The 18,320-nt window shown below is 39.3% G+C and overlaps 1 protein-coding gene across 2 annotated transcripts in view; it reads right to left on the reverse strand.

Moving 5' to 3' along the window:
* The window catches only part of GRM3 (glutamate metabotropic receptor 3), a 228,596-nt gene that overhangs the window by 94,351 nt on the left and 115,925 nt on the right, over nt 1–18,320 (reverse strand). For both annotated transcript variants that reach the window (XM_054558904.1, NM_001132231.1), the window contains 1 exon segment: nt 12,797–13,404. In XM_054558904.1, coding sequence (XP_054414879.1) covers nt 12,797–13,264 — 468 coding nt within the window. In that variant the 5' untranslated portion in view covers nt 13,265–13,404.

Below are 18,320 nucleotides of genomic sequence, written 5' to 3' on the forward strand. Positions count from 1 at the left end.
CCTTGCAACATTGTCTGTCTTTTATATCTAAACCAGTCTTCCATTGCAGAAAAATGCTTATTTCTCATTTATGAGCATCCAGACTGATCTAGAATAGGTGGGTGATGATTTTGATCCTTAATCCAAGGTTCCCATAAAGATTTTCTGCCTTCTGGAAGTATAGCAGGTTAAAATCTTTCAGTTCTTATCAACTGTACATAGGTAATCAATTCTTTCAATTCATTCAACAAAGACTTACTCTCTACCTGGTTGAGACATTATTCTAGGTATCAGTAATATAAAGACAAAAAATGTGGTTCTTAAACTCAAGTGGCTTATAGTTCATGGAAGAATAAATATGCAAATGAACAGTTATATTTACTTAGTAATGGAGGGGCACGTTTATGAAGTGAGTACTTGGGAAAGGGTTCTCACAGGGATAGGATTTGAGGGGAGGACTGAAGGAAAGTAGGATTTGCAAGGCATACAGACAGCTGAAGAACACTGCATTCTAGGTGGATGAAACACTGTGTTCCCTCATATATGAAAGACTGTGCAGATATCATCCTGTTGACTATGAGAAAGCAACTTTCCAGGAAGGCTTCGAAGGCAGGCTTTCTGTTTATGTATATCTAGAAGTCTTTCTCCTGTTCAATCCCATTCCTGTCTGCTCATTCTGTTCTTCTATCTGATCTTCCTGTACTTATGTTGTCAATTGATACTCACATTCTACACTTGGACCTGTTTTATGTATGGTCTTGATATTTCAATTTGCTTCTATATCCCTCAGAAGCTTGTAAGATGTCTACTATTTTAAAATTTTATTTTACGTTCTCTCTACTCCATGTCAACACTACATGATAATGTTCTATAGAATAATGTTCTATAGAATACTGTTCTTGCTGTGCCTACTATATACATGCTTAATAAATGCTTATTTTCTGATAAAAATGATTTTATATGAGAACCCTAGTTATAATAGATAGGTAAATAAGATGCTTAATTCATGACATTTGCAAAAATACTAATATAATCAAGTGAAATAACAATTGACTGGACTTCTGCTTCAAAGTGATCCTGATATAAAAGAGCCCATTATGTAAACTTTCTGCTCCATATTTTAAATACTTCCTTTGCAATCACCTAAACCCTAATAGTAGAGTATTTTCATAGAGTGACATATAATTATAACATTAAGAAATACCCTTAAATGCCATATAGTTCAAATACTAATATATGGCTTCAGTCTTCTCAGTAACAGGCCAACTTTTGCTTGAATAACTCCAGAAACAGAGAACTCACTTCCTTCAACCTCTCTCCTTCCAGGCTATTTCCTTTTTAAGAAGTCTTCCTTATGTTGGCTCTAAATATACCTTGCTCCAGATCAGTGATTCTCAGTGAGGAAAGGGGAAAATTTTGTAACTTGCCAATGTATGGAAACATTTTTAGATGACAAAGCTTGGGGTGCTGGTGGCATCTCATGGGTAGAGGCTAATGATGCTACCAAACATCTTACTATGTACAGGACAGCCCTATATCCAGCCCAAAACAGCAATAGTGCCAAGGTTGCTCTAGAGTCAACCTATTTGTCCACAGAGAGAGTGTACCTGTTTCCATTCAGCTGTCTATCAGATACTTGGAGACAGCTAACTATATGAAGGCTATTACACTCCCAAGTTCTGCAACTATTTTTCCTATGTTCCTACAAGAAAACTGGCAATCAATGTGTGACTTTTCCTCAAAATATTTGAATTTAAAGGAGGAATGAATCATTGAAAGAAACCAACGCTTAATACAAATTGACCAGTGGTGGTCCCCTTGAGCACTGTGGAGTTGAGTGAAGGGAGTATAATAGAGGGATGTTTTTATATGCTCTTCCCTCTTCCCCATATAGCTAAAACCTATGAAATTTACTGCAAGGGATTTAATTTCAGGAGTTATTCCTCTCAGGGATACAATGTGAACAATGCATGTCATGTCATGATACACTATGTGATAGTAACCATCTCCTGAGTTGGAGTGTTCCTGGGATGTGGATAGTGCTAGAAATTCTGGAAAATTTCTATACCAGGGATGGGAAAGAGATAGGAAAGTCCTTTCAAGGCTCTCTTCTGCCCTTTCTATGAGCTTAACTTTTACATGCCATCTAAGCCAAATCTTCATTTGTTCCTGAAGTCACTTTAACACTCAGGGACAAAACAATAACTGGGTCAACTTATATCTGCTATGTTCTAATTAAAATTTGCTCCATCTAGGCAAGAAAAACTGAAGAAATGATGTGTTCTCTGGAAAGAGTGAAGATCATTTCAAGGAATATTTTTGATTGAACAACTTAGCAGTTAACTACAATCTATTCGAAAAGCACAAGCATTATCATTGTTTCAAAACAAGTACCATGTAGACAATTGCCTAACAGCAACCAACTTGATTCTCTTCTTGAATAAATATAAATACTGTTTTCCCTGAAGTGGATGGATTGCAGGCTTATGGAGAAGAGCAGGATACAGTCTTAAAAATGCTTTGAGAGGAGGAGCCAAGATGGCCGAATAGGAACAGCTCCGGTCTACAGCTCCCAGCGCGAGCGACGCAGAAGACGGGTGATTTCTGCATTTCCATCTGAGGTACCGTGTTCATCTCACTAGGGAGTGCCAGACAGTGGGCGCAGGTCAGTGGGTGAGCGCACCGTGCGCCAGCCGAAGCAGGGGCAAGCCATTGCCTCACTCGGGAAGCGCAAGGGGTCAGGGAGTTCCCCTTCCAGGGGTGACAGACAGCACCTGGAAATTCGGGCCACTCCCACCCGCATACTGTGCTTTTCCGACGGGCTTAGGAAATGGTGCCCCAGGAGAGTATAGCCCGCACCTGGCTCAGAGGGTCCTACGCCCACGGAGTCTCGCTGATTGCTAGCACAGCAGTCTGAGATCAAACAGCAAGTCGGCAGCGAGGCTGGGGGAGGGGCGCCCGCCATTGCCCAGGCTCGCTTAGGTAAACAAAGCAGCCTGGAAGCTTGAACAGGGTGGAGCCCACCACAGCTCAAGGAGGCCTGCCTGCCTCTGTAGGCTCCACCTCTGGGGGCAGGGCACAGACAAACAAAAAGACAGCAGTAACCTCTGCAGACTTAAATGTCCCTGTCTGACAGCTGTGAGGAGAGCAGTGGTTCTCCCAGCACGCAGCTGGAGATCTGAGAACGGGCTGACTGCCTCCTCAAGTGGGTCCCTGACCCCTGACCCCCGAGCAGCCTAACTGGGAGGCACCCCCCAGCAGGGGCAGACTGACACCTCACACGGCCCGCCGGGTACTCCAACAGACCTGCAGCTGAGGGTTCTGTCTGTTAGAAGGAAAACTAACAGAAAGGACATCCACACCAAAAACCCATCTGTACATCACCATCATCAAAGACCAAAAGTAGATAAAACCACAAAGATGGGGAAAAAACAGAGCAGAAAAACTGGAAACTCTAAAAACCAGAGTACCTCTCCTCCTCCAAAGGAACGCAGTTCCTCACCAGCAACGGAACAAAGCTGGACGGAGAATGACTTTGACGAGCTGAGAGAAGAAGGCTTCAGACGATCAAATTACTCCGAGCTACAGGAGGATATTCAAACCAAAGGCAAAGAAGTTGAAAACTTTGAAAAAAATTTAGAAGAATGTATAACTAGAATAACCAATACAGAGAAGTGCTTAAAGGAGCTGATGGAGCTGAAAACCAAGGCTCGAGAACTACGTGAAGAATGCAGAAGCCTCAGGAGCCGATGCGATCAAATGGAAGAAAGGGTATCAGCCCTGGAAGATGAAATGAATGAAATGAAGCGAGAAGGCAAGTTTAGAGAAAAAAGAATAAAAAGAAACGAGCAAAGCCTCCAAGAAATGTGGGACTATGTGAAAAGACCAAATCTACGTCTGATTGGTGTACCTGAAAGTGATGGGGAGAATGGAACCAAGTTGGAAAACACTCTGCAGGGTATTATCCAGGAGAACTTCCCCAATCTAGCAAGGCAGGCCAACATTCAGATTCAGGAAATACAGAGAAAGCCACAAAGATACTCCTCGAGAAGAGCAACTCCAAGACACATAATTGTCAGATTCACCAAAGTTGAAATGAAGGAAAAAATGTTAAGGGCAGCCAGAGAGAAAGGTCGGGTTACCATCAAAGGGAAGCCCATCAGACTAACAGCGGATCTCTTGGCAGAAACCCTACAAGCCAGAAGAGAGTGGGGGCCAATATTCAACATTCTTAAAGAAAAGAATTTTCAAACCAGAATTTCATATCCTGCCAAACTAAGCATCATAAGTGAAGGAGAAATAAAATACTTTACAGACAAGCAAATGCTGAGAGATTTTGTCACCACCAGGCCTGCCCTAAAAGAGCTCCTGAAGGAAGCGCTAAACATGGAAAGGCACAACCGGTACCAGCCACTGCAAAATCATACTGAAATGTAAAGACCATCGAGACTAGGAAGAGACTGCATCAACTAACGAGCAAAATATCCAGCTAACATCATAATGACAGGATCAAATTCACACATAACAATATTAACTTTAAATGTAAATGGACTAAATGCTCCAATTAAAAGACACAGACTGGCAAATTGGATAAAGACTCAAGACCCATCAGTGTGCTGTATTCAGGAAACCCATCTCATGTGCAGAGACACACATAGGCTCAAAATAAAAGGATGGAGGAAGATCTACCAAGCAAATGGAAAACAAAAAAAGGCAGGGGTTGCAATCCTAGTCTCTGATAAAACAGACTTTAAACCAACAAAGATCAAAAGAGACAAAGAAGGCCATTACATAATGGTAAAGGGATTAATTCAACAAGAAGAGCTAACTATCCTAAATATATATGCACCCAATACAGGAGCACCCAGATTCATAAAGCAAGTCCTGAGTGACCTACAAAGAGACTTAGACTCCCACACATTAATAATGGGAGACTTTAACACCCCACTGTCAACATTAGACAGATCAACGAGACAGAAAGTCAACAAGGATACCCAGGAATTGAACTCAGCTCTGCACCAAGTGGACCTAATAGACATCTACAGAACTCTCCACCCCAAATCAACAGAATATACATTTTTTTCAGCACCACACCACACCTATTCCAAAATTGACCATATACTTGGAAGTAAAGCTCTCCTCAATAAATGTAAAAGAACAGAAATTGTAACAAACTGTCTCTCAGATCACAGTGCAATCAAGCTAGAACTCAGGATTAAGAATCTCACTCAAAACCGCTCAACTACGTGGAAACTGAACAACCTGCTCCTGAATGACTACTGGGTACATAACGAAATGAAGGCAGAAATAAAGATGTTCTTTGAAACCAACGAGAACCAAGACACAACATACCAGAATCTCTGGGATGCATTCAAAGCAGTGTGTAGAGGGAAATTTATAGCACTAAATGCCCACAAGAGAAAGCAGGAAAGATCCAAAATTGACACCCTAACATCACAATTAAAAGAACTAGAAAAGCAAGAGCAAACACATTCAAAAGCTAGCAGAAGGCAAGAAATAACTAAAATCAGAGCAGAACTGAAGGAAATAGAGACACAAAAAACCCTTCAAAAAATCAATGAATCCAGGGGCTGGTTTTTTGAAAGGATCAACAAAATTGATAGACCGCTAGCAAGATTAATAAAGAAAAAAAGAGAGAAGAATCAAATAGATGCAATAAAAAATGATAAAGGGGATATCACCACCGATCCCACAGAAATACAAACTACCATCAGAGAATATTACAAACACCTCTATGCAAATAAACTAGAAAATCTAGAACAAATGGATAAATTCCTCAACACATACACCCTCCCAAGACTAAACCAGGAAGAAGTTGAATCTCTGAATAGACCAATAACAGGAGCTGAAATTGTGGCAATAATCAATAGCTTACCAACCAAAAAAAGTCCAGGACCAGATGGGTTCACAGCCGAATTCTACCAGAGGTACAAGGATGAGCTGGTACCATTCCTTCTGAAACTATTCCAATCAATAGAAAAAGAGGGAATCCTCCCTAACTCATTTTATGAGGCCAGCATCATCCTGATACCAAAGCCTGTCAGAGACACAACAAAAAAAGAGAATTTTAGACCAATATCCTTGATGAACATTGATGCAAAAATCCTCAATAAAATACTAGCAAACAGAATCCAGCAGCACATCAAAAAGCTTATCCACCATGATCAAGTGGGCTTCATCCCTGGGATGCAAGGCTGGTTCAATATATGCAAATCAATAAATGTAATCCAGCATATAAACAGAACCAAAGACAAAAACCACATGATTATCTCAATAGATGCAGAAAAGGCCTTTGACAAAATTCAACAACCCTTCATGCTAAAAACTCTCAATAAATTAGGAATTGATGGGACGTATCTCAAAATAATAAGAGCTATTTATGACAAACTGACAGCCAATATCATACTGAATGGGCAAAAACTGGAAGCATTCCCTTTGAAAACTGGCACAAGACAGGGATGCCCTCTCTCACCACTTCTATTCAACATAGTGTTGGAAGTTCTGGCCAGGGCAATTAGGCAGGAGAAGGAAATCAAGGGTATTCAATTAGGAAAAGAGGAAGTCAAATTGTCCCTGTTTGCAGATGACATGATAGTATATCTAGAAAACCCCATTGTCTCAGCCCAAAATCTCCTTAAGCTGATAAGCAACTTCAGCAAAGTCTCAGGATACAAAATCAATGTGCAAAAATCACAAGCATTCTTATACATCAATAACAGACAGACAGAGAGCCAAATCATGAGTGAACTCCCATTCACAATTGCTTCAAAGAGAATAAAATACTTAGGAATCCAACTTACAAGGGATGTGAAAGACCTCTTCAAGGAGAACTACAAACCACTGCTCAAGGAAATAAAAGAGGATACAAACAAATGGAAGAACATTCCATGCTCATGGGTAGGAAGAATCAATATCATGAAAATGGCCATCCTTCCCAAGGTAATTTATAGATTCAATGCCATCCCCATCAAGCTACCAATGACTTTCTTCACAGAATTGGAAAAAACTACTTTAAAGTTCATATGGAACCAAAAAAGAGCCCGCATCGCCAAGTCAATCCTAAGCCAAAAGAACAAAGCTGGAGGCATCACGCTACCTGACTTCAAACTATACTACAAGGCTACAGTAACCAAAACAGCATGGTACTGGTACCAAAACAGAGATATAGATCAATGGAACAGAACAGAGCCGTCAGAAATAATGCCACATATCTACAAGTATCTGATCTTTGACAAACCTGACAAAAACAAGAAATGGGGAAAGGATTCCCTATTTAATAAATGGTGCTGGGAAAACTGGCTAGCCATATGTAGAAAGCTGAAACTGGATCCCTTCCTTACACCTTATACAAAAATCAATTCAAGATGGATTAAAGACTTAAATGTTAGACCTAAAACCATAAAAACCCTAGAAGAAAACCTAGGCATTACCATTCAGGACATAGGCATGGGCAAGGACTTCATGTCTAAAACACCAAAAGCAATGGCAACAAAAGCCAAAATTGACAAATGGGATCTAATTAAACTCAAGAGCTTCTGCACAGCAAAAGAAACTACCATCAGAGTGAACAGGCAACCTACAAAATGGGAGAAAATTTTCGCAACCTACTCATCTGACAAAGGGCTAATATCCAGAATCTACAATGAACTCCAACAAATTTACAAGAAAAAACCAAACAACCCCATCAAAAAGTGGGCGAAGGACATGAACAGACACTTCTCAAAAGAAGACATTTATGCAGCCAAAAAACACATGAAAAAAATGCTCACCATCACTGGCCATCAGAGAAATGCAAATCAAAACCACAATGAGATACCATCTCACACCAGTTAGAATGGCAATCATTAAAAAGTCAGGAAACAACAGGTGCTGGAGAGGATGTGGAGAAATAGGAACACTTTTACACTGTTGGTGGGATTGTAAACTAGTTCAACCCTTGTGGAAGTCAGTGTGGCGATTCCTCAGGGATCTAGAACTGGAAATTCCATTCGACCCAGCCATCCCATTACTGGGTATATACCCAAAGGACTATAAATCATGCTGCTATAAAGACACATGCACACGTATGTTTACTGCAGCATTATTCACAATAGCAAAGACTTGGAACCAACCCAAATGTCCAACAATGATAGACTGGATTAAGAAAATGTGGCACATATACACCATGGAATACTATGCAGCCATAAAAAATGATGAGTTCATGTCCTTTGTAGGGACATGGATGAAATTGGAAATCATCATTCTCAGTAAACTATCGCAAGAACAAAAAACCAAACACCGCATATTCTCACTCATAGGTGAGAATTGAACAATGGGAACACATGGACACAGGAAGGGGAACATCACACTTCGGGGACTGTTGTGGGGTGGGGGGAGGGGGGAGGGATAGCATTGAGAGATATACCTAATGCTAGATGACGAATTGGTGGGTGCAGCGCACCAGCATGGCACATGTATACATATGTAACTTACCTGCACATTGCGCACATGTAGCATAAAACCTAAAGTATAATAATAATAATAATAATAAAAGAAAAAAAAATGCTTTGAAAGAAACTTATTCACCAGGGAGGGTGAATAGACTCCCACATATATTTGCTAATATAGAAGGATTTTGATGTTAGCTTTCATTGATTACTGAATTAAGAAATCAATACTGTTGTTTTATAAAAGGGACCACCGCAGACTGGCTTGTTGTACTTTATAAGGGCATTGGGAAAATAATTATCCAGTTTCTTCATCAATGGTGATACAGCTTAACCCAGCAAGTCAGTAAGAATTCTCCTCCATGCAGTTTTCCTATCAGCAAACACTGTCTATTGCATGAACTAACACAGCAGGGCATATCTCCTATGCTGCGTTCCGGAAAAGTTTCTATCCTTTAGTGAGAAGGTAAGAAAAGAAGAGGAAGCTGGAGAGAAAGCACCTCCTGAAGCAATTCAGCAGAGAAAGGAATCCAGGCCCAAATGGGGGGATTGCAACGTCTAAACTGACCCAACTGCAAAAGGGAAGATGCACAAAATGCTGTCATTCTCTAAAGTTCTCTCTCAACAGGCAATTTGTAACGGAAAACCCCTGAGCTCTGGTTTGGGACTAGATGTTATAATCAGACGGCAGGAATTTTTAAAATTATGTGACAGGTTCATACTCATTTATTTCTTCCACCCTCTTTTTTCCCCCGGCTCAGTTCAAGAAAAGACAATTTCCAGTACATATGCAGGAAGTCAAAAGTAGTTAAAAATGGATGGCAATGCTACAGGCTGCACACTGTCACCACGGTTACCACACACCAGGTGTATGACCAGCATCAGTCACTGGAGCGGGAGCATGTGAGTATCAGAGCTACCCTGATAAATCTTCTCTCCAAAAATGTTTCCCTCATTAGTGTAAAAGAGGGCCTTAAATTCACCATTAGGAGTTTATGGCTTTGGATTACCACTGACTATATTTTTTAGAATTCTTATTAAAGGACATATATGTTTCAAAGGAATAATACACTTTAATTCTTAGCTACATAACAGCCACCTAACAACTCTTATTATTCGTGATGCCTCGCTGAATACAGGACCCTGTATTGAAGGGTTCCTTGGAAGGGTGCCTGGGGGTCGGTGTATAGGCTAATTGCTCCAACTCCTGGCTTGACTTGGCCTGGACGAGTCTGTGGCCTAATCAGAGTCTGACTAGTCAGGAAATGTTGGAGCCATGGAGGAGGGAATGGAGCCTTCTCTCCTGTTCCTTCTTATTCATGTCAAGGCCTTTATCCCCTTGTACATGGACGTCTCCCACAGTTTTCTGATTGGCCTCTTCAGATCCAGCATCTCATTTACACTGTCACCCTGTTAGCCTTCTCCAATGCAACTTTCATTCTTACTCATCCTCAAAACCTTTCTAAAGGTCATTTCTTACTTTGTGAGCTACATGAACATATTCTGAATTATAGTTACTGTTATTTCAGAGCACATTGTACTCATAGCCAGATTTTAAGTTTCTTGAGATCAGGGCTGTGTTCTATATGACTTTAGTGTTTGCTCTAACTCCTGTCACAGTGCAGTGCACACAGTAGGAGCTTAATACAAACTGACTTGCTGATTAACCATGTGGGAAACCAGCAATGACTTTATGGGACTGCTTGGGCACCAGAGAAGTCCACATAATTAGCTTTTGATATGGCTTTCCACTGACCTTTCCTATAATTTTAGGGACATAAGGTTACCATTTATTGAATCTGTCAGTTTTTGGTGAGCCATTTTCCACAGATTTTCTTAATTTATCTTCTCTCCAACTTTTTGAGGTAGATGATATTTTCTTCATTTTACAGATTAACCAGAAAATGGCGTAGTTGGAATTCAAACGCAGGTCTTTCTGATGCCAAAATCTATACTGTTTCCACTATAGCATGATAGTTTTGGGTTTTTTATTTATGCTGTGAAGATAAGAACCTTATCAACATTTGTGACTTTATGGTGATATTGACCAGATAAATGAAAAAAATCTAATGAGATAGGTCTTTCAATGAGTAAGAAGTGGCTTCTGCCCTTCAGAACTAAGTAGTACAGGGTTTTAGTAGCCCGCATTTTTTCCTCTAAACTAGTCTGACTTCTTCCAGGAAGTACATAGGTAGTAAAAGAGTAAAATTAGATTGTAAAAAGGCCATTTGCAGGGCACAGTTTCTCAATGACTTTGGATAAGTGGGATATTTACACATCTGCTGTAGAGTACCATTTATTGCACTAAGAGAAACTAAGGTGAGAAAAAACACATATATATAAGCCCTTACTAGTGGTAATATTAGACATAATGTAAATTTGTGAAATGACTGGCATTCATCTGGAAATTATGATTGAAGTATGACAGACAATATATATACATATATGAAATCTTTAATACTTCATTTATATATATATGAAGTATGACCGATACTCTTTTCTCAAATAAAATAGCATTTTTCATCTCTCTTGATCCAAGTATAGAAAGAGTGGCAAAATTAACATGACGTGCTTTCATATGTGCAATATTTTCTATCCATCTAGTGAAACCGAAGGGTGTTTATTTAAAACCAGTTATCCTAATTACTCATAACGTGATGGTGTAATCTGAAGAAGGAAATAAATTTCTAATAGCTCATAGAGAACCACACAGAATTATACCTAGAATTTTATTTTATGTATCTATCTATGTATTTATTATTACTTACTTTTTTTTTTTTTTGAGATGAAGTCTTGCTCAGTTGCTCCAGGCTAGAGGGCAGTGGCCTGATCTTGGCTCACTGCAATCTCCGCCCCCTGGGTTCAAGTGATTCTCCTGCCTCAGCCTCCCGAGTAGCTGGGAACACAGGTGTGTCCCACTATGCCCTGCTAATGTTTTGTATTTTTGGTAGAGACAGGGTTTCACCATGTTGGCCAGGCTAGTCTCAAGCTCCTGACCTCAGGTGATCTGCCTGCCTCAGCCTCCCAAAGTGCTGAGATTACAGGCATGAGCCACAGCACCTGGCCTGTACCTAGAATTTTAGGTGCCACAAATATGAGATAGAGAAAGAAGGTTATTATATTCCAATGCAAATATAGCCAATTTAAGTGGTTCATGACATAAAAAGACAACATGAGTGTAGTATAGTTTCTTTTAGTGTTTGGGGCTTTGATTATAGTAATTTGGTGGGAGGCAAAGTGTATGACTTTTATTACTGTGACATTAATGCTCTAATCAGAAAAAATACTAAACTTAAAGTGACATATAAATATCACATGGGGTAATTAAAAGAACACAGAAGTACAAAAGGTCTATCTGAGTTCTAGTTCTTGTGCTTTCTACCAGTGGGAGTTTTCATGAAACCAATCTTTCTGGGGATTGGGAAAATGACAAAGTTGAGCTAGATGATTTCTCACTTATTTACTTCTATAAAATTTAGTAACCTTATAAGTAAGGATTGCAAGAGTTTGTATATTTCTTCTTTCCTAACAAAATTATGACAGCCAATTATTAGCTTTATATCTAGTTTAAGTTATGTGTTAAATGTTTCCTTTTTTTTTTAAATGGTAGTAATCCTCTGGCTTCTCTGCATACATTTTTAGGTTTATATCCTGAGAAATTTTATTAATATTTTATCTCTGAACAAAAAAATGCTTTAGTAAAAATTAGCAGGAATAATGGAGTTCCATGACATTATGCCTTCCTGTGTTTGATTGTATCAGTGGCTTCAAATTATTATTTCATCTTACCTTGACAGTCTGTTGTGTAACTGCAGCACTTGTCCTGTGGGCAGGGCATACTTACCAGCTCCTTCACTCTGGGTTGAGCCCTGTGAGTTGCTTTGGCTAATGGGATGTTAGCAGGTGCGAAACAAGCAGAAACTTGAAAGAGCTTTGTACAGCTGAGTTTGCATTCTCTTGCACCTCTGCCATCACTCAGAGAACATTTCCTGGGCTAGATGATTGATTCCAGGAGGAGGATAAGAGACAACCTGGAGCAGAGCTGCCCCCAGTGAAACCCAGCCTCCATTAGTTCACAGCATCTGATCTTTAGACTTGTAAACTAATAAATAATATTCTTATTTGAACCACTGAATTTTGGGGGTAGTGTTTAATGTTGCAATAGCTACCTGATATGCTTCTAACAATTTTCATTGGCAGAAAAATCTTCTGCCTGCAAACCTATATTATCAAATTATAACTAGCAAAATTAATAATTGCATTGTTGATATAATCCATTGATGACATTATTATGATATTTTCCTTTTGTTCCCCCAAAACATAAAAGCAAAGAGATACAGCCTTTTAGCAATAGCATTAGCCAATCTTACCTGTATGGAAACACTGCTGTAAGAGCCACCAATGACCCCTGCAATGAGAAGTGGGATGTTTTCTTGAATGGCATAGGATCCATCAGGACACATATACTCAGCTTCATCCACTTTTGTCAAAGATGCCCTGACAAACTCCAGTGATTGCTCCAATGCATAGGTATCCCTTGAACATGTATCCAAAATGTGAACACCCAACTTCACTCCTGGTAGCAAGTAATCATCTTTGTTGATTTCATCAATAGCAAACAACATAGCTTCCAGGCGTTGAATCCCTCGGTCTTCATTGATTCGCCCACATTCTTCAGTTCCAGTGCCTTTTTCATTAATAGGAAACAGGCCCCCTAAAACAAGGTCACCTTCTATTTTAATCTCTCTCCTTAGAAAGTTATGGTCCCCTAAAGAGAGTAAAAATCCCTTTGAAAACAAAGCTAAGGTAAGAACTTGGAGTCTTGTCAACATCTTCATGAATCCTGTTTCTGTACCTCTGGGAGATATCAATGGTGGAGCCAATGTGTCATGCTAGTCCTCTCTCATTTCCAAACTGGATCTTTGGCCTGTCCTTCAAATAAGGGAGGAACAGACTAACAGAGCCTGTCACAAAATTCCTAAAGAGATAAAAATTATATGAACAAAAATGGTAAAGAAAGCAACAGTGATTACATCGATCATGCCCAATCAGACCTTTAATGGGATGACTCAGAAAACCATTTACTAAACACACAGTACACCACAGCACCAGGCACTCTCTCACAGGTATTCTCACCCCATCCTTACACACTCCATGATGTAGTTCCTAGTGGTCCCATCTCACAGAAATGGACACAGAGGGTCAAGGAGGTGACCTTACAAAGTGTACTTATTGCAGATTGGGTTTGGACCCCAGGTTTTTTTTTTTTTTTCTTTTTAAAGCCAAGTCCAGTACTCTCTCTACTGAGTCATTTACTTTGTTTTTGTTAGGGCAGCAATGTGGATGTGAGTTTATATCCCTTCTCTTAAAGCTACATTTGTAAACTTACCTTTTTTATGGACTCTTTCCCTTTCCATTTAAAACACAACAAAACACAATGAACTCTGCTACCATTTCTGCATTTCTACCACTGCATCTTTGTCCCTCCCTTAATAGATGAACTCTCCTAGCCCACTGAGGTTAAGAGTCTGCCTCAACTGCTCTAACAAAAGGGTTGTGGAAAAAGCTGCTACTTATCTACTAGTTTCTAAATTGAATAAACTATAAACTCACTGTAGTTCTCATTTTACTTGACCTTAATTGAAATCTTGACTATTCTCTACCTATTACAACTTCCTAGGTTTCTGTTATCATGCTTCATCTTGACAACATCTCAAATTCCATTGTTTAACACCTTGCTTCCCCCATCCTCCCACTACCTCTTCCTGGGCCAACTCATCTATCTTCATAGTTTCAGCTACCACTTAAATGAGCTCCATACTTCTTAGGTCAACTGCCTGCTAAACAGCTTTACCCACACATCCGTCAGACACCTCAAAGTCTACGTGTCTATGAATGGATCTTCTCTGTTTCCAGGCTCTCAGGCCAGAAATCTGCACCCTAGAGTCTTCTCCACTTCACCCCCTGCTACCGTCTTTCAATTAGCCACTATGCCCTGCAGAATCTAAACCGCTTAACATCTCCCAAAGCTACCACTTCTTCCTTATCCCCACTATGCTGAGCTCTTGTAATTCGTAGCAAGACCCTAGCAATAAATTCCTAGAGAGCTGCTACCACCCCCCAAAGCACTGTTTTGAGCATTAAAAAAAGATACCCCCTTTACCAGTACACAATTTCTCAACTTTTTATTGTATAACCTGTACAACTATAGATGATGGGGCAAGTGTGATTGCTGGTGGCTGCCTCCCCTACCCAGAGTGAGGCAACTCCTCATTTTGTCCTCACATCTCAGGTAGTGCAATGAATGCTAGTGCTGGGGTGCACACAGTAGACTCTAGCTACTGTGAATTGAGCATCTTTTTACATTCTAGGCTAGAACGTATGAATCTACTGGGAATCAGGCAAAGCCTTGCTGTGAGGATCATGCTTTGGACAGTAGTCTGGGATCTTTCTAGAGAGCTTTCCAAAACTCTGGTGTGGTGTAGTCTAGTTGCATGCACACATGAACCTATGTACCTGCTGTTGAATTCTTTGACACTCAGCTTTCTAGCACTAGAGCAAACACTTGGTCAGCACATTCACACGGCCTGCTTACTTCTATCCCCCTAGATAAGATGAATGTATTACTTTCAGAGTCAAGTGAGAGATCTGACTGCATCAGGCTCCTGGAGCATTCTTCTGACAGGTTGCAGCCACATGCCCTTGTGTGTTCAGTTGAGCATGCCTGTCTGCTTTTCAACTTTCACGCATGATTGTGTGTTGGAAGGGTTTTATGAAGGAAGGGCTCTCCTAGCTGGTCCAAGACTCAATCAAGATGCCTAAAAGCCACACTATTCATGTGCTGTCAGATAAATTAGCAAATGTTAGCAATTTGAATGATGTCTCATTGGGGAAGACACTCTAATGCATAATCTCAATTACTATTCAGAGTAGCCCATCTTCTACCAATGTATACTGAGTTTCCCTTGCCCACAGGTTTAAGAATTAACTCATTATAAATCTCTTCTCAGTGCTTTATGATCTTGTCCCTGGCTAGCTCTAAAGCCTTACTGCTCACCATGCTCATCTGCATGGGCCTACCTCTGCCTTCAGATCTTAAGCTGCAGATATATTGAACTATGTGCACTCAGTAGGTGTTTAGGGTGTTGATGACCCCTTGCTTTTGCTCATGCTGTTCCCTTTTGCCAAGAATGTCCTTCTATACCAATTTCTCCAGCAAATAGCCACTTACCAATTCAAGACTCAACAGTTACCACCAGGAAAGATCAAGTATTCTGTCTTATCTCCCTTCCCCAATCAAATTGTTGACTTCTGGCTTTATATTCCTGTTGCAGTTTGTTCAAGAAATGTTTGCTATTGCTATTTTGATTTATATTTGTTTTCTTGTGTGTCCATTGAGAATTAATGAAATGGCACAGCATTTAGAATTTTTCAGGTGCCAAGGAAGAAAAAAACTCAATGAAACAAGCAAGACAGGAGCTAGTCCAGTGTTTACTTCAACATTTTTGACATTTCTCCCTTTTCATATTAGCAGTGCCCTTTAAAACCCAGATTTCCGCTTGCTTTCTGTTCCTTTCACATGCAGCGAATGATGGGCTGTTTTCCTGAGCCACAGAGTCAGCTGGGATATGTTTTGTCTGTTTGTTTAGGTGTGAATCTCAGTACTGATGGCAGCAGCCATTGAAATGCTCAGTATTAACTCAGAGCCTCCCTGGGAGATCTGCCACAGGGCACCAGAAAGTCTAATAATAATAATTTTTTTAAAAAGTTGATACTGTAGTAGAATTTTTTTGTTTCATATCAATTTCTTGTCTGTTTGATCTTTACGTGCAGTTCCCTTTGAAGAAAAACTGCCATAGAAGGCAAAAGACACCGTGATCATTATCGTTAATGATAAAGATGCAGAAATTTCTCTACAAAATAATTGTTTTATGTGCCTAGTAAAACAGAATAGCTAATTAAAAGAAGGCCATCAACACAGGCTTACCATGTATCTTTGCAAAAAGTGTAGACATCTTTTGAATGTAAAGAAAGTTTGGCTACTCAAAGAGTAAAGATTACCTTATAGTCTATAGAAAGCTTAATTCTCTGTTGGGAAAGGGCTCTTAGCCAAAAAAGACTTCAAATGAAACACTGCATTAAACTGAAAGTAATAGTCTCTCATGTCCAAACTGGATCTTTGGCCTGTCCTTCAAATAGGGAAGGAACAGATTAATAGAGTCTGTTACCAAATTCATAAAGAGATAAAAATTATATGAACCAAAATTATAAAGAAAGCAACAGTGTCTATCAGTTTACCTGTTTCACAGGTAAGGACTGTGTTTTATTTCTCTTTGTTTACGTTCTGGTATAGTAAAACAATTCAATGAATGTTTCTTGAAGGAATATAGACATCCATGATGTCTATGTTTGTACATGACTCTTTACTATTTTATTTACGGTATGGGAAATGGGAATTAAATAAGAGAAATGCATTATTTTTGCTTCATTACCTACCTGGTCACATCAGATGCATTTCCCCTATTGTACTCTTTGATGGTAGGGTCACCAACAGGTAGAAATATAGTAATGAATTTGTATTATGCAAGAAAAAATACTGCCTTTGTACTTGAATATTGCAACTGAGATTGGCATCTAGGAAGCCAGGAGAGATGTAGACCTGAACTGACCTACATTTACTGCTTAAGTTTTTGGTCAGGAGAATACTAAATAAGGAATATGCATGTTCTTCTATCTCAAAGCCTCAGAGACACATTCACTTATGAAATATTTATTCAACACCTACTATGTGTGCACTAGGCTATGAGTTGGATACCCAGGATATATACTTTAGTTGTAAACAAATGAACATCATCCCTGCTGCCAAATAACATTCTAAATGCTTACACATTTTTATATAAAGAGTGATAGAAAAGTATGCATCTCTGTTTTTACCAACTATTTTCATCATTAGTGAAAATCTTGAAAGTTTGTATACCATTGGTTTCCTTCAACATGATAATTGTTAAGTGCTATACTAAAAAACTGATTTATTCATACTACATGTGTTACATAAATTTAAAAATTAGATATACAGACCATAAAAATAAGTTGGGGGATGACAATGTCATGTAAAATATTTTTTCCTTTTAGCTCTGTGACAGGGCATATCTAAGTAACATTTAATGTCATTTTAGAGAATTACAAATCAAAAATCAATTAATGTTTAAATACACTGTCTTTGTATTTTTATTTACTTTTTCTTTATAGCAGAACTTATAATGATTAAAACTGTAGCACTATGCATAATCAGAGACAATTAGCATTGTTTAAAATGAAGCCCTAAGAAAGTTAAAAAAAAAAGTAACATTGAAAAATAGACAAACATGTTTAATTCAATGCCACTGTTATCTCTGTGTAACAGTTTATCGGATTGTGTGAAAGGGCACCAACCACCTCTTTTCAGGTTCTTTTCATTACAAATCAGCCAGCAGCACATTCCTCAGATAAACAGGCTCCCTACTGCAAGCACATTCATATGCAGCTGGAGAATTGCATCTCTACAGTCAAAGTTCTCCATTCAGGGATGATGAGTGATGTGTCAACTGTAAACAAGCATGTGTAGCCCTCTCTGTAGGCAACCTGCTCACCAATGTTTTATTAATTGATGCATTAATAGAATCTCAGAGGTTTGCTGTGAATATAACCCCTGGAATATATGAACTCAAAGCATTTCTGTACTCTGCATATGCTAATATGTATTTTCGTCCATTCTTTGCTCAGGGACTCAGTGTCGGAAATGAAATGCACTTTCAGTCAATGCAAAAGTAGTTTATCCAGGGAAAGGAAAGGGTCTATCTGGGAGATAAAATCCCAGAAACCATACATACTCTTTCCCAGAAATAAATCCTTAAG

Source organism: Pongo abelii, chromosome 6, assembly GCF_028885655.2.
Source record: "Pongo abelii isolate AG06213 chromosome 6, NHGRI_mPonAbe1-v2.0_pri, whole genome shotgun sequence".
NCBI lineage: Eukaryota > Metazoa > Chordata > Mammalia > Primates > Hominidae > Pongo > Pongo abelii.